General features: G+C 41.8%; 1 protein-coding gene across 2 annotated transcripts in view; it reads left to right on the forward strand.

Annotated features, from left to right (window-relative positions):
• The window catches only part of PTCHD4 (patched domain containing 4), an 84,130-nt gene that overhangs the window by 13,906 nt on the left and 46,891 nt on the right, over window positions 1–23,333 (forward strand). For both annotated transcript variants that reach the window (XM_063150950.1, XM_063150949.1), the window contains exon 2: window positions 10,985–11,465. In XM_063150950.1, the coding sequence (XP_063007020.1) occupies window positions 10,985–11,465 (481 nt within the window). The remainder of the gene's footprint in view (window positions 1–10,984; window positions 11,466–23,333) is intronic.

The following is a 23,333-nucleotide window of genomic DNA, read 5'->3' on the forward strand; positions in this document are numbered from 1 at the left end:
GACAAATACTCAGCTGTGAAATACAGCCACCTCCAGGTATGGCACAGCTGATATCACCACCAGTCTGGGGGGTCTCAGCAGAGAAAATTAAAGAAAACTTCTGCCAGATGGCAGCAAGGGGGGGATGACAGGATTAAATCTTCATTTTTCCATTTTTTACTTGTTTGGGTTTTTTTTCTTTTTCCCTTCCTGTTCAGTTTGCATAAACCTGGATTATTTCTCCAATCCATTTCACCACACACCACATGAGCAGCTGCTCCCAAGCTTGGCAGGGAGGAGATGCAAGCTTAGGACAGAGAGGAAAGGGACCTCTCCTTTGGCAGCATCACCATCTCACGCTGAGAAATACAGCTACTAAAGAAAGTCCAGCACCAGAATGGGAGGATTTGTGGAGCATGGGCAGCTTCTCCAGCTGTGTGTTTGCACAGCAGGGTCCTGGGCCCTGCCAGAACCTCACTGGTGACCAATGATTATGGTCTGAACTGAGACCTCAGCATCTGCTGGACTTTCTCTGTGTCATCCGAGTCCTCCACAGCACAGAGGCTTCACTGAGATAATTTTCTAGGCATGCAGACCTTGTTCAGTGCAATCTCTAGGTGAAGGGTTTGGGATGATGTAAAATTTCCTGATTGTCTCACGCTGTTGTGTAACATTGGTATATCACTGCTATGCACCCTGTGCTGAGTGCAAGACACCCTCTCCCACAGAGTATGACTGAGAAAATACAGAAATCCAACCCTCCTAGTGTCAGTGAGCTTCCAGTGTAAGAGCCTTGCAGTAATGAGAGCCAATGGGAAGCCCAAAGTGGAGAATCACAGAATTATTTAGGTTGGAAAGAACATCAAGTCCAACAATTAACCCAACACTGCCAAGTCCACCACTACATGTCCCCAGCCAACACATCTGCATGTTTTTTAACAATGCACATTGATGCCATGGCATGATGTGGTATTACATGCGATGATGCCATGTGCTTTCCTTTTTTAAACTGGATAAAATTAAAGAAGACCTGTTAGAGGATTGCACATGACAGCACCTTCATCTCTATGGGCTACTAAGAACACAAGATTTTACCAGGAAGGGAACACATTCCAAGGTGATCTTGAGATAGAATTTAAAAATATAAAAGCTACCTGCTGATGTTCAAATGTGGGTGTCAAAAATCTCTATGAATGTACTGAATTCAAAAGTACCCTGGGTGGGAGGTAGCAGAACCCCAGCTTTAGTTAGATTTTAATGCATAAACACAGACCTACTTAAATGCCTCATTCCCACTTCCCCTTCCCAGATCCTCGTCCAGCACCATGAAAAAAAGGAAAAAAAAGAATAAAAAAGGAAAGCATCTGAAAGTAGACATTTTTTTGGCTCTCTCCAGCTAACAAATGGCCAAACTCATTAAAACCCAGTGTGTGCTGGAGAGAAGGGAGGGATGCTTCACGGTAGAGAAATTGCTGCACAATGCCAAATTCGAGAATAATAAAAAAAGAGGGGAAACTGATTAATTATCTCTTAGAAAAGAGGAATTTTCAGCTAGAAGTGTTAAGTGTCCTCAACTGTATCTGCTTTGTGCAGTGCCTTGTTATATCTTACTGAGGATAGTGAGAGTAGAAGTCCCTGCTAGGACTTGGATAAGAGCACAGCAGCATCTTGTATTCAAAGGCTGGGCTTAGCTAATCCAGCTACCTGTAAATTAACCTCAAAACCATTCTAGCCTCAAAATCTTGCCACATCACACTTGGCTCTCTCTGTCTGATTCTCAGTTACCTCTTTTCTTCCTGCCTTTGATAGAACATTTTTGCAGTGTTTCAGTACTTTGGCTGCTGGTCCCTGGAGAAAAGAGGATGAGCAGAGACAGATAAAATTAAAGAGATGTTTGCCAACATAAAACATAATTTAAAAAGAAAAAAGCACCTTTTTCTGTGTCATTATTGAAACTTCAGATTGTAAAAGCTTAAATGATTCCTGTGGATCTGCTTTACTGCTCACTCTTTTATTCTCTGCTGTTTGTTTTTTAACATTTCCTTTAAATGAAGTAATAAAACCGGGCAAATCCAATCCCTTTCACTTTCTGGCAGATTTCCTTCCTATTTCTTCTGAGTATTGGACTTCAAGTGGTGTAAGGAAAGCAATTAGAAGAGGCACACAGTGGGATGCTCACAAAGCAAGAGGGCCCACAAATATGTCAGTGAAAATCTGTATCCTCTCTTTAGAATCTCCTGTTAGGGACAGTCACTGGATCCCATTCTCATCCCTCCAAATCTCTTTAGCTTGGGTTTATGGAGTATGGGATGAAGTTTTTCAAGCAGTTTTTGTCTTTTGTTTTTGTTGATATGGAAAGAAGACAAGAAAGAAGGCTTTCCATATTTCTGGTGTATTCTGCTGTCTTTTTTTATTTAGTAATTAGGGTCTTGTTTAACTTATATCTCCATGGACCTCCAGAAATCTAAAGATTAAATATTCCCAAGAGATAGAAAGAATTTGGGTTGTCCTGTTTAGTCCACTTGGAGAAATACAAGACGCTCTTGAGATAAAGCTGTTAAATTTCACAGGGGTACAAAGATAGCTTTAATTCATTAGTTCATTTGCTTACTTTTTGTTGCTAATATAATTCAAATCACTGCATTTATGAGAAGAATTTATCTATTTAAAAATTGAACAGTTCTATTCTTCCTCCTCCTTCCAAGCAGGTCATTTCATTTCCTTTTTTGTTGAAAAGCTGGAAAATCAACAATACTCTGAGACTCCCAAAGGCATCTTCCATCTGCGTCGTGGAAGACACTGTCTTGGTGCACCATAGTTTAGAAATGGACAGAGAGTGAAAATTGGGCTAGATGGACCACTGGTCTGCACTGAAAAAACACTTCTTATTTTTTTTAACACTCGTTGCAATTTTCTTCCTTTCCTTTGAACATTTTTAATATTGCACTTAAGCTGTGGAGGAAATTGGAATTAATATAGAGTATTCATTGATTAAAAGTACTCATGATATAGATTCATAGAGACTGCCAAGCATGAGAGACAGTAAATGCATTCTCCAGAGTCATTCCTGCGTATGTCAGTGAGACTGTTTATATACAGTGCTAACTGTGTATATCCAAATATTGGTGCTTTATGCAATTCCCTCGAGGCATTGCTGTCAGTGATTCATTCCTGTGTTTCTCCTTGGCACAAACAAAATCTTTTGGGATGAAGAGTAGCTATGGGCAAGACCACAGAGACCAGCACCTTTTTCTTTTTTTAATTGTATCCGAGCAGTTTTCATGGCTTAGCAACTGGCAGTGGCTTGAATGTTTTCTCAGTTTGCATAGGTGGAGAGTCACACCTCCAGCAAGCAATGCAGGAGCTTGGATTTCTCCCACCTGGCATCTCCTTGCAAAAGTTCTGATCTGCACTGGCTACTTTCATCATCATATTTCATCCTGAAGGATTTAGGGGCCAGATGCAGCCATACCTTTTCTCTGGTAAGGAACAGGCTGTGAAAAGCAGAGGCTGGTCCCCAGGTTCTGCCTTGAGGGCTGGTGATCCTGGGCAGGGCAGAGCAGAAACTCCAAGGTCAGTGAATGGTGAGGGGGGAGCAGGAGCTCTGTGCCTGCTGGAAACAAGAGGACAGTCATGTTTTAATACCTGACCTGGTGGATTTACACACCCAGGGTAACCTACGACTTCAGAGGTCCTGCTGACATGGATCTCCTGTGAAAGGTGAACTTGTGTCACCTACAAACCTTTCTGAGTCGCCCACCCTCCTCCTGAGTGAGCCATCCCAGCATCCCCAGGCTGCTGGGCATCCAAAGAAAGCTGTGCCCTTCACCCCTGCACCCATCTCATGGGGCTGGGGTGTGACACCAGCTCACCTGCCTGAACAGTCTGTGCCAAAGCTGTTTCACTGCTGTGCCTGTGTCCTGCTCCTGATGGAGGGCAGAGAATAAAAAGGCAGAGACAACAGCTGTAGCCCAAAATTATCCCCCAGTGCTTGCAGTTCTCTTTGTGCTGTCTGTGACTCCCCCATCTTCCAGCACCCTTCCCACCTAGGGAGATGAAAGATCACAGCCCACGTGGGTATTGCTCATCAGCTTCAAGGACACCATCATGTCCTTGGGTGCACGGGTGCTGTTCAGGATAGCTGGGGACAAAGCTCTGCTGGGCACTTAATCTATTCCTCTTTTCCAGAAGGAACTGGGATGGGATCTGAGATGGACTGAATGGGAATCTGACCTTGTGAGTGAAGGGATTAGTTGAATAACAAAGAGCTTGAAGACAGGACAAAGAATGTAAAGATGAAATATAGTCTAGGAGGGAAGTGAAGCTGGTGTAGGAGGGAGAGAGCTTATTTTCTTAAAAATTATTTATTTTCTTTAAAATTATTTTCTTCCCAGAGGGATGTGCAAGGGAAACAGAAGGTGAATTTAGAGCCTTTTTTCCTTCCCTTCTGTCCTTCCCTTGCCTTGACAGAGATGCCTATTGAGGGTGACAGGGCACAGGGACAGCTTGTCCAAAGAGATGGTGGATGCCCCATCCCTGGGAACATTCATGTCCAGGTTAGGACGTGGCTGAGCAACCTGATCTAGATGAAGATGTTCCTGCTCATTGCAGTGGGTTGGACCATGTGACCTTCAAAGGTCCCTTCCACCTGACCACACTATGATTATCAGAAAACCTGACAGGGTGACACTGAAGGAACAAAGTGAGGAGCACCACTCAGAAACAGCCTGTGCACTGCCAGAAGCTCCTCCAAAGAGAAAAGCTCTCTAACAGGAGTCACACTTTGCTATTGCACCCTTATGAATTCTTCCATAATTGATTTACTTATAGGGCCATTCTCTTATTCTCTGTTATTAACACTACAATATATGTCTCTTGAAACACATTTCATCTGTTCTTGCTTCTTTTATCAAAAACTAGAAATCAAAAGCTGTTAAGTGTAGGGGTACAGGCCCAGAGTCATTAGGAAGAGGTGTCAGATGTTGCTGGCTCCCTTTTGGGTGCTCTGTGTACTTCTCTCTTTCACTTAAAAATCACCCTAGAAGCCCATGATTTCCCTGGGAAGGGGCTGAAGGGCTGTGGGTTTGTTAACCAGCAAGACACGTCTGTGAAGGGGCCGGCATGAGCCAGGAATGACAAGGCAGGTCAGGGATTTTTTAGCATAATAAAATCTGGGGTTAAGTCTTAAGTAATCTCATGCCTCTTATTTAAGGGGAGAGAGACAGGCAACTGCAGAGAACAAATCTGCTTCTGACCTGTACCTCAGGATGGAGCAGATCATCCTTTAGATGTGCCTGACTCTTCACAATGACTATAAACCAAATTTTCTTGGCCAGCTGGTGATCTGAGCCTCATCATTGCTGGGTAGCCAGAAATAAATGAATTCTTCTTTACTGCAGCAGAGAGTTAGACAATTATTTCCTGGATAAATTCTCATGGCCACTTTCATACAATTAATTTTTGGTGTGTGAACAGATCCCTAGGCGATGCTCTGTCCCTGTTCCCAGCCAGACAAGGTGCAGCTCTACCTCAAATGTGCTGCCCTCAGTGTTCACCTGTTCTGGATGCTTCCTCCATCCTTCTTCCCTACAGAGCAGCTGCACAGCAAACAGTGCAGGAGCACCTACACAGCTGCAAGGGCAGGAAAACTGCTATATAAAAACATGTGGGAAAATGCTGACATGAATCAGCATTATGTGCTCTGCTCTGGAAAGGAATGTTGCAAGAATTTTTGGTAATTGGTGGCAGTGCAACAGGGATCGACTGGTACAAGGTCTCCATGCATAACTGTACTAGGGACAGGGACAGAAAAATCAGTCTGATTAAAGAGAAAAAAAAATCTTCCTCCGAAGTTTTACAGTGAGGCTGAAAGGAACATGAGCAGCCCAATATGTTAAACCCTAAATGAAAGGGGATTTAAATTTTTTAATACTTTTTTTAACTTGAAAACTGGCAGCTGGCTGAAAAGCAACTTGCTTCATCCTAACTTCTGTGTTTTTTAGCATAATATTTTCTGTGACCTACAGTAGAGTAGGAATGTCCTTATCAGGGGGAGAAACAACTGCATTGATTTCATTAGGATGTTTATCACACAATGTATTTCAGCAGACATTCCTGGTTGCCCTCTGTCGAACAGTTTAAGCTTTTAAGATAAAATAGCATGCAAGCAGGATGGCATGCTTTATCCTAACGTTTCTATAATGTAGCTTGATAATGATCTATCACTCCAGCTGATGAAAGGAAGCAGTTAAAGAAAAATAAAAACAGAGATAAGTTTGCTGGCTAAGGTTCTGTAGGTGTACTTGAATGAGAGTGATCAAGCAGTAGGGAACAACGGCTCCTTTCCTTGTTGCCAGGGATCTGAAAAGAGTTTTAAAACCCTCACCAGCCCAACCTCTGCTGAGCAAGGTGCTAAGGAGGTAGAAGCCATGTCCTCTCAAAAATAGCTCAAACCGTCCCTTTTTCCTTTGAGAGGAAAGCCGGAGGAGGCTGATGCCATTCAGAGCAGACATGAATGATGGAATAATTTATATTCAAAAAGACCTCTAGGATCACCAAGTCCAACCCTTGAGTTGCCACTGCCAGGCCCACCACTAAGCCCCATCCCTCAGTGCCAACACCCACAGCTGGCCCTCCCTGCCATTCTCTGCACTGACTACAGCCCCTTTCTTCCTGACTTAGAGAGATTTTGGAGAAAGAAAACCCCCCAGCAGAGGGCAAGGCCCTGCCGAGGGCTGGTGCTGCAGTGACCACACAGAACCCCCAGCGAGAGCTGGGCCTGCAGCACCTGCACTGAAAATATTAAGGAAACAAAAAAAAAAAGGCCACAGGTAATTTTAGTAGTGAGGGAGTATTTCTAGTGTCCCTCTGGGCTGCGTGCTGAGAGGATCTGTGCCTACTACTATTATCACTAGCAGAAGATATTTAGCTCAGTAGGAGCAGCTGGTTTCCTCTAACCTGAGAGGCCCTCAGCTCTGGAGCAAGTCAAACTTCCCATGCCACTTTCATACCTTCTTAGGAAATAAAGGGTCCACACATCATTTACAGATAAGTTTCCATCCTGAAACATAGCAGGGGTTTATTCTCTACACATTCATTCACAATTAGTGAATCTTGCTGCTGAAAAAACAAGGAGTTTGGATTTTCAACCACAAGCAAGGTCAGGTCTGCATTGACATAGGTGGCAAAATTCATCATGCTGGGGGGAAAGGAAGGTAAAGCTGTTCATGCCTGTCATGTTAGTTCTCATTCTCCTCCCTTTCAGAGCCTTAATATATCAAATGCCTTTGAGGCAACTAGAAAAAGAGAAGGGAGAACACAAAAAACAATTTAATAATGTCCATTGAAGCAAAGAATTTTGCTTGCCCCCTGTTTTAGACGAAATATCACATGCCCCAGCAGGTGATCTATATTTCATTGCATCTTTAAAGATGCTTAGATCTGGAGAGAATTACCTGCCATGAGAATCTGGAAGAACAGAAAATTCATTAAAAATATCTAATATTCATTAGATATTCTTAAAAAATTGAAAAAGAGAAGGGCACATACACAGCCTGGGAATTTGAAACAAGATTCCATCCAAGCAAGTGATCTTGCTAAAGTCAATTAGCATCTTCTGTTGTAGATACATGGGTATAAAATCATGTACGACAAATAATTATTATTATTATTTATTTGAGGGGTTTGTTTTTCTGTATATAATATCAAAGAGTAGCAGCAGATCTAGGTAAAAGTGTGAGGGGTCTGTAGTCTGAAACATCATAATATGTTATGAAATTAAAAATAGCAGCGTCTAGGCATATGTCAGGAAGGAAACACTAATTAGCAGAAAGCACCTTTTTTAATGAAGAACTGTGTGGAGTCTTATTCAAAACCTACCTGGCTCTTCAGGCATCCCTTACTCAAGTCATTGTGGGCACATTTTGTTTTCCAGAGCTTAGGCTTAGTTCAGGAATTTAGCCCTTCATGCCTTGTACTTTCACTCAGTTGATTCTGGAGGACAACAGAGAACTTGGGGCAGTGAATAACTCCTCTGAAGCTCCCATGAGATTCCAAGAACAGGTAGGTCCCTGTCTTGGACTCTGGGAGGTGCTGAAATTCATGTTAGCAGCACTAGATCTCAATTTTCCTACACATCAGTTGTCATCCATAAAGTGGGGTGAACAAAAGACTGTGGATCCCCATATTTCTTCCGCTTTCCTCGCTAAGATTGTAACCACTGCAGAGAAGCTGTGGCTGCCCCACCCCTGGAGCTGTTCAAGTACAAGCTGGACAGGGTCTGTGCTAGCAATCTGGACTAGTGGAAGGTGTCCCTGCCCATGGCAGAGGGCTTGGAAAGAGATGATTTTTAAGGTCCCTTCCAATCCAAGCTGTTCTTTGATTCTACTAGTGTATCTGAGAAAAGCCCCATTTTCCCAAGTGCTGTGATGCCACATTCATGTTTAACTGCAGCAAAGGCAAAGCCCCTTGCTTAGATAGGAAACAATTTGCCTCCAGAAAGAAGCGAACAGACAAAATGTCCTCAGAGCAATCCGGCGCCTGTGATTTCCCCGATTCCATCTGAAAGCTTACTCTCTGTTTTGCTGACATACGAGCTGGGTGCCCTATTGTACATCAGTGTAAAAAATAGCTGTTATCTGCTGCTTCACAGGAGATTCAGCAGAACATGACTTATTTGTGCCTGCTCTGCTGCCTCCTTTGAAATGTGGCCGTCGCTCGCTGCACCCTTTGCAGGGGAAGGCAGATGGTCATCACAAAGTTTCCCATAACCTTGCCGTGCCTGCTGCATAGTGAATCAATGAAACCTGAATTACAGTGCTCTGCCTGGGCTGGGAGCTGTGCTGCTACAGAATCCTGCAGCTCCTGCAAGCCTCTGAATGTCAGCTCTGCCCAGACACTGAGGAATTTCTCTCCAAAATTTCAACACGGTGCTAAGTGGGGATTTTAGCTGAAAAGTTGCATCCAATGTGAGCCAGGACTGCATTGCTCAAGCCTTAATTACCAGCTTGGAAATGCACTTTTTGTGGGTGTTTCAGTGTTAGGTGTGACCTCTCCTTAGAGAGAGTAGAAATAAAAAATCCAAACAGGATTCAAGCATTAAATGCTGGGGATGAGGATTTTTTGGAGTCTGAACAGCAGCAGCTGCCCCTCTGTGATAGCTGTCTCTGCTTATGTGACATTTGCAATGAGGCTCCAGGTGATTTGGGAAGCTGGCACTAGACTGCAGTTCACCTTTTGTGTCAGCTCATGCCAGGATACCCTTGCCAGAAGCCACTATTGTGGTGGGAATAACAACTGGGAATAGGGAAAAAAATGAACTTCTGAAAAGCACTTTGTCACGTTCCCTGGGCTCTGGCAGGCAAAGCTGGGAACAGTGCGAGCTCCTGCCTTGAAAGTAGGCATAGGGAGAAATTTCTCAGTGGGAGGATTACCTCCTTTACATACTTGATTGAAGGCAAGGTGAGTACATAAAACATTTTAAACAGTCTCCCAATTTCTGATATTTATTTGCTCTATGAGTCAACATGCTGGAAGACATCTAAATTTTATAAAATCTCATTTCGCCGATTTTCCTTAGGATGGGGATCATTGCTATGAGCAGGTCTGGCAAGTTCAGATAATGACCTGCATGCAGCACAGGTGCTTCTAGAAATGGGTAATGCTGGGTGCAATACATGTTGAAGTGTCTCCCCCAAATGGTTCTGGCCTTTTGCAGATGACTGCTTCCATGTGTGCATGTGGAGGGCAGAACCTCTCCCAAATTCAAGCTTTTAGCTCATTCCAGTAGTGGGCCTAGGCAAAGGCTGTTATCTCATATGAGATAACACTGCTTCAAGGTAGTTTAGACATCAATGCCTTGATCATTTTATGTTTTTATTAAATACAAGAGGAATAAATCTGAAAACTTATAATTTATGTTGGGGAGAAAGCAAAATAGTATTTGGTGTACAAAAGACAATCTCTGGATTTAAAATTTTTGATAAAAGAGATTACTTGTGCTGGGATAATTTTATCATTGAGTCTTATTCCTCAGTTTACAACTGGATTTGATCTTCTAGACCAACACAGGCTTTCCCTGTCTTGGAAGGGTCACATACAATTATCCAACAACCAGTGGCTACAGAGAGAGGACCTTTCTTACAGGACCTTTCTTATTAAATCCTTCCAACAATAAAAGAAAAAACCCAAGCCAAATATTAAATGGAAACAGATAACTTTACAGAAAAAAGGCCTGGTCTGGTTAACAGGCAGAGGCTGAGTGGACTTGACTTGTCCTTTACTGATTGTCATGGAGTTTTATGTGTCCTAGCATTTACTAAAATAAGCGAGACCAGAGTAATGTTCATACTCTTAAATGTATAAAAAAACCCAAATCCTGGTTAAATTTAGGTTTAAGGTAGATTATTTTCTCTGTACTACTGATATGAATCCATGAAATCTCAAATTAACAATTCAAAAAGTCTAATTTTAATTATATTTTTCTGGAGACAAAATAGCTATTAAACTTTTTGGATGTCTGTATCCTGAGGAATCAGGATTCATTTTCTGTACATTTCCAACTTCTAAAAATCATTTCCAAAGTGTCAAGAAATCACAAATCATCGAGAAATTATTCTTCATCTCAAACTTTTTGTATTAATTGGAGATTTGTCATTGTCCAGCAGTTAAATGTGGAAGCTCATCCTCTCCCACGGGGTGAGGAGCTTGCATGCCACATTTTGGTCCTGGGTGTCTGGGAATCCCTGAGACTGCAATAATGAATATCTTAGCAGCCACTGAACTGCAGCACAGAAATGCAAATGAGCCTGTAATGAGTAAGACAGAGTTGTGGCAGGGAGCAGGGACAGATCTCAAAGCCCAGTGAGGTGAATGGCAAGGCTTCTCTTGAGTGTAGTGGTGTCTGAGCAGAGCTCTTGGCATGTCTGTGAGAGGAGACAGAGTTTATCTCTGCACCACGTCACAAGCACGATAACCGCACACTCATCTTTTCTGCTTTCTCTCCCAGGATGGAAGGAGCAGTTTCATTGGCCACCAGCTTGGAGGGGTAATGGAAGTGCCAAACAGCAAGGACCAGAGAGTCAAATCAGCCAGAGCCATCCAAATCACTTACTACCTCCAAACGTATGGCTCTGTCACCCAGGACCTCATTGGGGAGAAGTGGGAGAGCGAATTCTGTAAACTGATGCACAAGATGCAGCTGGATCACCAGGATCTGCAGCTCTACTCACTAGCATCCTTTAGCCTCTGGAAGGACTTCCACCAGACCAGTCTCTTGGCCAGGGGCAAGATTTTGGTGAGCCTGATGCTGATTCTCCTGACTGCAACCCTCTCGAGCTCCATGAAGGACTGCCTGCGTAGCAAACCTTTCCTGGGACTCCTGGGAGTGCTCACTATCTGTATTTCCAGTGTCACTGCGGCAGGGATATTTTTCATTACTGATGGAAAATATAATTCTACTCTGTTGGGAATCCCTTTCTTCGCTATGGGTAATTATTTATCTTCATAATAATAGGATTAACAGAGTTTAATGACAGAATTGTAAATTACATCCTGGGTTATAAAGTGCAGATTTTACTTTGAGTGAAAGTCTGTCATTTTCATCTTTCTAAATTGATCTGTGCCTTGCCAAAAAGAAAAAAAAAAAAAAGAAAAAAAAATGAAAAAAAAGAAAGAAAAATGGAAACAAAACAAAGCAGTAGCAACAATAAAAAGCAAATTACATTCCTGGAATCTCAGCCAACATGAGAGAGGGGCAGTTCTATTGATCTCTGTTACAGAATGAAGGAGAAATTGTTATTGAAAACTAGTCAGCTCAGCAGACAAAATGGATATATGTTGACCCAACTTTGATGGGAGGCCAGCCAAAAGAGTAAGTTAAACAGGAGAGTACCAAGGAAGGGCAGATTTTTACATCCTTCCCAAGAAGGGCTTTTCTTTGAGCTCTGCCTGAAGGGCAGAGTGGGAGAGGTTGGTGTAAGAATAAGATTGATGGATTTATCTCAGAGAGGAGATTACAGTTGTGGTGTTTGCCAGGCTGTGAGCACAGGGGCCTGTCAGGATCTGTGGCACATAATCCCTTGGTTTGTGAAATCCCAGATCAGCTGCACAGATTTCCTCTGCGTGGCACCCCGACAGGGGAAGGTGTGCAAGAAGAACAAATGTAATACCCAGCTCTTTAGGCAGAAGAATTGCTTTCAGTAAATTGCTTTCTGGTACTGTTTGGTTCCAAGCACTTCCAGTGCATCCATGTGGTTGATGAGCTTGCTGGGAAGTTGCATTGGAAAGGCAGAGGGAAATGTGCCCAGCTCATTTGGGCTGGAGACAGCGTTGTTCGGTGCCCTCACCTCCAAGTTTGTCAGAGTTTTGCCATACCATGAGTCTGAACCCCAGTGATGACTCTGTGCAAAATCTCAGTGGTGGCAGCCCAGAACTAGACATTTACATGCTCAATTTCAGATGGCAGAGAATCTTCCCTGTGACCAGAGCTCTGCATTCTTACAGCTAATTTCTTAAGTGCTGTTCATGCTTCTAGTCCTCCAATCGAGTACTGTGTTATGGTAAGAGTCAACTAAATATGCAAAGTCACAAGCCAGAGTCAAGGTTTGAAAACGGGTCTTATACTTTCCTTAAAACCTCAGTCTCCCAAAAGACTATATGTTCTTCTCTTCCCCTAAGAAAACTTGCATGGGTGTATGCATCCCCAACCCCAACCTCCTATTTAATCTAGCCCCTAATAATGCATCTGTGTCACTAAACAAAAGGGCAGAGCTGTGGCCTCATCGGTCCTGCTCTCAGATTCTCTGGAGCAGCTACTTGAGGTGGAAAAGAGTGGAATGGAGGGATTGGTCAAGATTCCAGAAGGGAAAGAGAGGAGTGAGGCAAAAGACACCAAGGAATTGCACCTTTGGTTCAGCCTTTTTAATATTGATAAACAAGGCTGTGCCAAAGCCTCTAACTCAGTCTTCTGCACTGTGGCAAGGGGCCCTGACATGGACTGCCCTGTGCCAGCTCTTCAGATGTTGTGCATGGCTCTGTGGTGCCAGAGGAGTTGATGGAAAGTTAGTTCTGAGATGGGGAAAGGGAAGAAAGCCAGCAGAGAACATGCCAGGTTGTGACAGATGGATCCTGACCTGTGCCAGCAGGGTGGGTTTAGGAAACAAAGAATGGAGAAAGGGATGAAGTGAAGGGGGCTCATGCTTGTTATCAGATTTTGGCAACTTTTTCCTTGTGTGTCAGGAGGTGCATATAGAAGGAGGAACCAAAAGGCACTGCCTTGCATGTGCAGCAATTTGAAGTAAAGGTGAAAAAATGCTGAAGTGATGAAAAGCATCTTCCCAAATTGTACATTCCTCTGTCAGTGTCTCTTTTTAGATGGCTGCAAAGATAGGTAGCACATTCTCTTTGCTTGACAGGTCCCAGACTTGTCACTCCCAAGGGAGCTCCTCAATTTAAACCTTCTCTGCAGCCCCAGGGTGAGACACAGGTCAGAGTGTCTGAAAGCAGAGTGCCTCAGTTTCCTACCTCGGTAGTCCATGACTTTGCTGTCTTAGGAAAAGTAACATTTATAACTTTCTGTTGTGTTTTGCTCTGTCATTCTTGTCACAGCCACTGCCAAGAGCAAAAGGAAAAGAAAAAACAACCTCTCTTGAAGTGAGATGTTTGCAAGGATTTTTTCTATAATATTATATTGAATGCAATTCAGGTTGAAAAAGAAAGTGTTTATGTAACTTCTTCAGAATTTTCATTCAGGAGTCTCAGACTGAATTGAAAATATCATTACAGAACAGCTTGCAATGCCTGAGAACTGCTGGTTATAAATATTAGACAACACTTTTACAGTTTAGTGGAGGAAAAGACAGGCAGAATGTCTTACCAAAGTCTAACTAGGTTACAATCTGCAAAGTACCATGTGCCTTTAGTCCCTTAAGGGACACTGCCACCTAATGAGACCTTGCTCTGCTCAGAATACAGCCAGGACCTCACTCACCTGGGCCCTTTCTGGGCAGGGTTTTCTGCTGTACTGGCTGTCATGGGCAGATCTGACAGCCCAGAGCAGAAACAGTGAAGACCCCAAGAGTGTTGGTTCTGTGGGTCCATAACTCATCCTGGCCAATGCTGTGCCAGCGTCCCTTGCTGCTGGCACTGCAGAAAGCAAACAGCACATCCAATAGTAATTGAGTGAACAGAGAACAAAAGGTGCACAAGGTGGGGTTTCCCTGAACTGCAAATGCCAGATTTGCAAGTCAAACTTTCAAAGTCAAGTTACTTAGATTAAAAAAATAAAAAGCCAGGGAATAACAGTGACAAAGACCCTGCAAGTACAACGCAGAGTACACAGGCAGCATTAATTCTGGCAGCTCCCAACTTTGGAACACTTCAACCTGACATTTCCAAACCATCCATTTGAAGCACATTTGTTTGGTCAAAAATATGCGGTTTCTTCTAGCATTCACTTTTCAAAGGATTAATTTTAATGGAAATTTTGTGATATTCTGGGCTTGTCCTTTTCCCTGCAAGGGTGGCAGGATGCTGCCATCTGAATAAGCCTGGATGTTTAGATCCACAATTCCTCTTGCAGTGCAGAGTTTCTGTAGGTTTCAGTAGGTGACAGAAGCCTATAGAAAACTGGAATGTTTAATATTCTCTAAATTTAGACGGAGTGACCTCCACCATAATTATTTGCTGTAGTCCTGCTGTGAGGGAATGGTCTGCTGGGATAAAGCACATCTCTGCTCTACTGGGGGAAGAGTGTTAGCTCAGATTGGCTTTTCTTTATCCTTGAAGGTGAAAAATTTCTGTCTTAAGTTAGACATGAGGACAGTTGTGGAAAATCCTGTTTTCTCTGACTCCCTCTTCCCAACCACAGTTTCCTCAGACAACCTTGGAAGTTTTCTCAGTCTCTCATTGTATTTGTGCAGTCATTCAGGAGAAAATCTTTGGGAAGTTCTCCTGCAAATAATTCTCTGGCTGCCAGGATCTCCTGCAAACAGGAGCAAGGGAGACTGATTTTCAGCTGTGCATACCCCAGGTAAATGGATAAATGTCATGAGTTAATGCAAAGGTGCTTCTTTAGATTCAGAGCTTCCTTGTTTGTTGACTGAATTGGGCCTAAATGTTTTTTTTTTCTCTTTTTTTTAGTCAGAATTTAATAACCTGCATGTGAAATCAGAATATGAGACTGTTCTCTTTGTATTTCTCTTCTGGGACAGATAAAACTTGCAGTTTCTTCTACAAATTTAACATCAGCAGAGCTGTCATGACTGGCTGTGTTTCAGACACAAATAGAGGGTCATAAAATTAAGTTTCAGATTTGTTCTAGCCCTGGTTAGATGTTCACATCTGCCTTTTGTGTTTAGATTCATATGCAATTTCAAAGGGGTGTTATGTACGTGACATAATTATGGTTTCCCATGCCTAATCATCACTAATTAATATAACCAGAAGGTTAACTACATAATTGAGATATTATTGCTCCCATGATCTGCTTTTTAATGCACAGGAACCAGACTGATATCATCAGGGAGATAATGATTTAACTCAGCTGAGGTCCTGACTGTGTATTTTTAAGTGCAGGTGTACCAATTACATCATTTTACATTGCAATTATTTTTGGCCAGTCCATGAAGTACTTCATTATATAGATTAGTGGAAATCTTATGGTAAAAAAACCACCTACAATATAATTATAGTGTAATTATGCTTTTTGTACTGTAAAGTGTGAGTGTTTCTAGAAGTCTGGGTTCACAGCGGATGTGAGAAATATTCCCTGTCATTTGTAAGGCCAGACAATGGGGTCCATAAGATATTTGTGGGAACAGCTGATTGTGGCTGACACTTTAGAGAACATTAATCTCACTGAGTGCCCTACCACACATTGCAGTATTGCTGCCACTCCTGTCAGTAACCCCACTGCCGGTAGAGATGTAGCAAAGAGATACAAAAGCTTTGGGAACCAATAGGCTGGCTGTGTCCAGCAGTAGCCCCATGCCTGTTTTATGAGCTCAAGATGGATGGCAGTGATTGTACTTTCAGTGCAGAATTCTGTTAACATTTCCCATTATTCCTTCCCCAGAGTTGTTAAAATGGAAGGAGGAATCAAGGCAATAGCAGACAAGACTCCAGGCGGTTATTAGCATTTCAGATAGAAGCCATCTAACCTCCTTCAGATGGCAGTTGTTGAAATAATGACTGGTGATCATCTTTCAGTAAATTTGAGATGTCACAGTATTATATTAGCAGCAGAGTCATGGAAAATTGCAAAAAAAAAAGTCCTAGTTCAGATGACAAATTATTTTTTTCAAACCTCAGAAGACAAATATGAGAGCCAGAGTACAGGCTGTCACTAGTTTACCTGAACATGAGGTATCACAGTATTCTAACCTTTGCTTCAAGCAATGGACTTTCTGATTACAAATGTGACAGAAACATTTCAAGAGTGACTCAGACTATGGGTTTGTCATTTTGATGCAGCACTAAAGTAAAGTAAATCCCATATGAATCTCATGTTGCACCATCACCTCCTTTCTGGATGAGGAGCAAAAGAACAACTCTTTAGAGAAAAGAGACCTCCTGACATAAATCCCCACCCCTCCATTCCTTAGAAATTCAGTAAATCTGCTGTTTAGATGTAACAGCAGTTCATGTCTCCACTCATTCACCAGATCTTTAAGGGCTTGGAAGTACTTTGTCCTTAATTATAGAATTTCTGGTTCTGACTTTTACAGAGAAAAATGGGAATAAAAAAAAAAAAAAAGAAAAAAAACCAAATTTAGAAATTTGCCATATTTGTATATATGTAAAGTTGATTTCCCCCTTAACATGGTATATTTCCTGTTGCAGTGTTGTAGTAGGTGGGATTGTTTCATTTCTATGGGAAAGAAATTTCATCCAAGAACAATCTTTCCTGCAATTTGAGTAGAAGACTAAAGCCTTTCTGGGATAATCTGCTGCACTTTCACCATGCCTTTTCCTGCAACTGTGTCCTGCAGTGGTGATTGTTAGGGAGAGGCAACTGGACTGGGACTATCTTTTCCCCAAACACATGAGGGGAGGCTACCTCTGAGCCAGTCCTTTGGGCCTTCTCAAAGCCAGCACAAAGGATGCACAAAGCAGCCCAGCCAGCCTCAGTCCCAGCATTAGGGTTTGTAGCACCCAATCCAAGTGTCCCAAATGTTCCCCTCTTAATCTCAATTTCTTTTGCAGGCAATAAAGAGAAATAGGAAAGCCCAGAGCTATTTGGAAAATTGCCTAGTAGATGTTTGGGAGGAGCTGTGTTAATCTCAGGAAGGTTTTATCCATCTCTAAAAAAGGATGACTTCTTAGGCTTCAGCACCTCAGGTTTTGTGGTTTTGGGATGGTAAAATAAGCTCATTCCTAGACTGGGTCATTTAAAGTTCTTCATTGGATCCACTTTTTCTGTGTATTGATCTCATTTAGGTTGGACATTTGGTTTGGACACAAGAACAAATTTCTTCATAGAAAGGGTGATGAAACATTGGAATAGGCTGGACAAGGAGTTGGTAGAGTCACCATCCTGGAGGTGTTTAAGGAATAACTGGATGAGCCACTCAGGTCTACTCAACATGGTGGTGTTGAGTCACAGGCTGGACCAAATAACCTCAGAGGTCTTTTCCAACCTAATTGACTCCGTGATTCCATGATTCTGTTATTCTGTGATTCTGTGGTTCTGTGATTCTGTGATATACATAAGTTCTAAGACATAGACACATGGATACAGCAGATATGCACAGACTGCCTTGAATCCCTTAGAGATGGAATTCTAGCCCTTCTTGTCCTGTAGAGACTCTTCAAAAGGTCTCTTATCAACCCAAATGTCATCCTCCAGGGATGCTGGGGCTGCAGGGCTGCAGGTCAGTAGTTCTGAGGCTCAGCACAGGTTGAAGCATTCACCTGTGGACCACAGTCCAAGCACAGACCATCACTGCCAGATCTGTGACAGAGCAAATGCAAAATACATTTTCTGTGTTTGTTGCTTGAGAAAAGGCAGGTAAAGTCTGGCTTCTTCTGTCTCTAGCTGGAACTCAAGAGAAGTCTCCAAAAACTGTTGTCTGTTATTGTTGTTAATATTATTAAAACATCTTCCTCAGCTCTCCATCTGCAGTTGACAGGCAGGTAGCTGTCATTTGAACTGCTTCTATCTTGCTGCAAGCATTTCTAAAATCCTTTGTAAAAAGTCAATTGATAAAAGAAGAGACCATGATTTAAGCTAAAAAAGTCAAAGGCTGAAAAGAGTTATTTGCTTTTGCACTTCAAATATATGATTACTGCTCAATCAATACACCAGTTCTGATAGAAAAATATATTTCCTCTTCAGATGCTTCACACATTTGTCTGAACAGTTCTTTCTTTAATTTTTCTACCTTTTCATGGCAATGCTCATTCTTGTGACTGGTTTATTTAAGGTTCTTTATTGGATGCACATTTTCTATGTGTTGATCTTATTAACGCAGGAGTTTCATTCCTTGTGCTTAGTATGTATCGATGCACATCACATTTACCTTTGGCTAATTTGGGCTGGAAAGGAGGTGCCTCATGGCAAAAACTATTTAGCTCCATGTATATCATCCTTATTAGAGCACTGACAAATCCAGCTTCAAATAGCACCAATAGCAATTCTACAGCCTGCTTCAACAGCTTGTTCCAGGGCTCAAAAGCCATACATTTATAAAGGTATTTCTTAAGATTTCCACTGCTGCAGTTTGCACCTATAAACTCCATGGTTTGTCTGGCTCAACTGTGAAGTGTAATTTTCACAGTAACTATGTATATGCAAATACCTTTATGATATTTTATATGTAGGGCTGTGCTTATTTCAATTTGGATATAATTTCCTGCCAGATCCTGTTAGTTCATACCTTTCTGTGAGCTCCATACACACAGGAAGATTGATGAAGGCTTCTGGTCTCTGCAGGAGAACAGTGAATTTGCAGGAAAGAGCAGATGTGGGGTAGGCTGAGGATGTGTTCTGTGTTCTTTGGTGTGTTGTGGAAATATTCAGCTTTGCCCTGCTGCTTCTTTTGGTCTGGGAAGGAAAGGTGGGCTCTGTTACTCAAGGCAGCACAGAGTGAATGTTTTAGGCTCAATCAAACAGGCTGTCTACTTGCCTTAGATACCGTGATCCTCTGCAGGGAAATCCAAATTTGTGCCTCTCGGTTTTCAGCAAAAACTAAAGCCAGAAAATGTATTTGTTTTTCTCCTGTAACACATTTAGTGTGCAAATCATCCCTGGAATTCACTGTTGTGAGATATGGTTGTAGCTCAAAATTCAGTATGAATTGAAGGTTGGAATGAAGGTTGGATTTTTTTCACAGCTAGCTAAAACATCTTCATTATTTTGAATAATATTGCAACATTAAACCATAACCATAAGGAAGACGCATAAAAATTAATGACCATGCTAAAAACCTGGTTCAAAAATTGGTACAAAGAAATTTCACTTGTGAAGAAATTTTCCCATAGCTGCCTTCTTTTAGCCTGATGATTTTCCCCTGAAGAGTTCGAAAAAGGATATTCAATAGACCACTTGCCAAATGTTCTAAATCAATATTTATCTGCTATATTCATCTGCAATATTAAAAACTTTGCATAGAATCAAAGGCTTAAGGAGTCTATTGCAAATACCAAATGAACTAAAAAGACTTTATTCAGTATTGTATCATTTATATGTCCTTTGTGCAGCCGCTAGCTAGTTGAGCTTTTAATAATTCAGTTTTATCTTTCCATTCCTGATTCTTTTTCACTCCATTTCCTTCCCATGAAGTGACTTCTCCTCTCTGGTGGGATAACTGCCTGCAGTCACATCCAGCATGCAGGACCCACACTGGCTCAGGGCTCACTGCTCCATGAGCTGCAACAAATGAGGCAGCAGCCCTTGTTACTCATGCCACCATCATGTGCCTGTGCTCCTGGCTGTCAGAGAAAGGTATTCCCAGGTGTAACAGCTGACTTTCCATGTGTTAGTCCTGCTGGATGTGTACAAACAGGTCATGTTCCATCCACACTCATCTGATGGTGAGATGAGGAAGGAGATGTTATTTTGGATGCCCAAAGTGGCAGGGAGAGCTGCAGCAGCTGAAGATGCAGGCACAGGGCTGAACAGGGTGAAAACCTCAGGCCTTTGCAGCTGTGGATCACTAAAAATGCTCTTCAGTTTTTGTTCTGCAAGAGTGAGCACACTGTCCTCACTGTCTTGGCTGGTTTTCAGTGAGGATAATTGCATTTGTCTCTTCCTCTGATTCCTGCGGCTGTGCAGGTCAGATGCAGAGCTGGAGAGCCCTGCCTGGCTCCAAACACTGTGCAGGTGCTGCTCTGGGAAGCAGATGCTGGTTTTTACCCAGACATGGCTGAATTTCTCTGGTGAATGCAATGGCCACATTACGTGGCTCAGCAGTCTCTAAAATCATTCTGAGTTCCCTGAGAACACGTAACAGTGCCTCAGCATGTTGTCCTTGCATTTTCCTGCAGTCATCCCTGGCATTTCAGCACTAGGAAATTTTTTGCTCATACTCTATATTTCTAAAGTCCAAGGAAGAAAAGCATTCCTCTACAGCCTGACACAACACTTTGACTGCCCTACTCACATATCCCAATCTATATTCAAATGCAATTTTCCCCTGGAAATGTTAAATGTCATAGCTTTTCCTGGTGTTATGAACTCCATGGCTGTTGATATCCTGCTTTTAAAGAACACTATTGTGCTAGCATTGCCACAAAACCATTCAGTATTACAGCATTTTCCAAACTTTCCAGAAACTCAGAAATCACAGGCACAATCTACTAGAGGGAGCACTTGCATTGTTTTTTAGTGGGGAACCTAATGGCAGATTAATGCACCTGGTGATGACCTAGAGGGTGAAAAATTCTGTATTTCCTAAAGTTTCTAGCTAATATATTTGCTGTTACTCTTGAGAAATTATCCTACAAGGAAGACATAGCATTGCAAGAAGACATGTGGGGAGGTGCTCTGCATACTGAGGGCAATGAAACTTTTCTGTCCTTCTACCATAACTGGAAACTGTTTAACATAAAGCTCTCTGCTAATGCAATTTAAACCTTCTAAAACTAGGCCGGGAGACTTGGGAACAAAAAGCCTGTCTGTGCTTAGAGTAGATATCCCTGGAAAAGGAAACTGCAAAGAGCAAAACCCAAACCCATCTAAAGTCTGATCTTCTTATGGGAGCAGCTGAAAGAGGAGGCTCCAAAGGAGAGATGCTGGCTGCTCTGTTAGAAGCATTACCAGAAAGTACAGTTGGAGCTCTATAAAAGCTGAGTATTTTGGAAAACAATCCACCAGTGCAAATATCCCTCCCATCACACTCCCAGTCAATTTCAAAATGGCATTTTTTGGAGTGGTAATTGCTGGGCTCACCTCATCTTCTACTGCAAAAGTACAATCATAGAATCACAGAATGGCTTGGATAGGACGGAATCTTAAGCATTATCCAGTTCAAATTCCTCTGAAGGGGCACCATCCACAAGGTGCTTCAGGCCCTGTTCAACCCAACCTTAACACTTGCAGGGATGGGGCACCCCCAGCTTCTCTGGGCGACCCAGGCCCTGTTCCAGGCCCTCACCACCCTCACAAGGAAGAATTTCTTTCTACCAGCTAAACTAACCCCACCCCGTTCCAGTTTAAAGCCATTGCCCCTTGTCCTGTCACTGCATGCCCTTGTCCAAGTCCCTCTCTGAGCAGCTCAGTGCCTTTTGTTTTCCGTTATTTGGACTTTCAATGCCTCTCCCATCAGAGGTGAGAAACAGCAAGAACGTTATCATACAGTTTAAATGAATAACCTTGGTAGGATACTGAAGCAGGGCAGGCTTTAATAATCATAGATGGAGATGTTCTAAAGCTTTCTTAGGTTATTTGGAGTCAGACAACACAGTTAATGAAGCAAGTTTCAAAAGATCTCTCTTAGGTGGATTTTGACCTCTAATGTACTGATTCTTTCCCTGAAGGGAGAGTAATAGAATCCCTTTATGGACTATTAAAAAAAAAAAAAAACAGGTTGTAGAAATTTATGATGATTTAAAAATTGGTCAGAAGTTGTTAAAGTAAGTGGTGGTCAAGGATAGACAAACAAGAACAAATGCATAAACTGAGCAAAACAAGGCAAAAATGCTAATCAATTTATTTAATATTTTTAAAGTAAAAAACTGTATATGGGATTCAGTTTTATAGCAATGAAATTGATAACCACTTGGGAGTTTTGTTCACAAGCTGAAAAAGACACTTGTCAGCTCTTAAATTTCTAGAACATTTTCAGTGATCCAGGAGACCTTTTCTTGTCTTTTGAGACCTCCTCTACCTGACCCTGTCTACTTTGCATTCCACTTCCTAGGACCTGCCACTGTATTGCCAAATGCACAGCAAATAATGCATTCCTTAGGAAATCTTATATTTTAGCTATGGAGAAAGTCTCTATGGAGTTCACTCAAAGTTTATTTGAAAAGACAAACGTACTTTTAATTTCTTCAATCAGTGACACAAATGTCAATTTCATTGTCTTATCCTGGAGCACGTTGCAAGGTTTTTAATTCCCAGAGGGGATTGTTTTACCTGACATGAGTAAGGAAAAGTGAAAGCATTATGGAAATTGTTGAAAAATAGAGACTGATTTTAACCTGCAGATCAGGTTCTTTCACTTTTCCCTCCACAGTGAACTGTTCCCCTATTAGCTTAAACAGGCAAATGGAATACACTGCTCTTATTGGCAAGTCCTCAGCCCCAGGTACTCCTCATAAAAGGTGCCTTCCAGCTCTTCCGTGAGCTTTTTCCACCATCCCCTCTGAATTAATTCAAGTACCTTAAAGTTTTCAATTCAAATATCACCAAGTTCCAGCAAAATTAGACAGTTATTTCACACAAATTCAACTGAAAAGAAATGGTCAAGGATTATGTCAGTAGTTCATGAGCAGGAAACCTTTTATTTCCTGAGGAAAAAAAGTGATAACGTTCTAGTTTTCATGATTTTCAAATTATTTGCTTTCCAATCTAAAACCTCATTTTACTTTTCCCCTGAGAAAAAAAAAAAAAAAAACAACAGAAAAAATGGCAAAAAATCAGAGTGCCAGGAAATAAATAAAGGGAAACATCCAGTTAATTCCCTTCACTTTTTAAATTGTAAAAAAGGAAAAAACCCTCACATTTTGTTAGAGAAAAGATTTAAGTACAAAAATTCCAACAACTTTATGTTCAAAAAACCTAGTGTAAAATGTGTTGGTAACAGATATTTTAACACCATAAATCAAGTATCTATCTCAAAAAAATCAGTGCATTTTATGCCATAAAATGATTTTTAAATGTGCATGATATTATGGAAAATACATCCTATTAG

Source organism: Melospiza melodia, chromosome 3 (assembly GCF_035770615.1).
Source record: "Melospiza melodia melodia isolate bMelMel2 chromosome 3, bMelMel2.pri, whole genome shotgun sequence".
NCBI lineage: Eukaryota > Metazoa > Chordata > Aves > Passeriformes > Passerellidae > Melospiza > Melospiza melodia.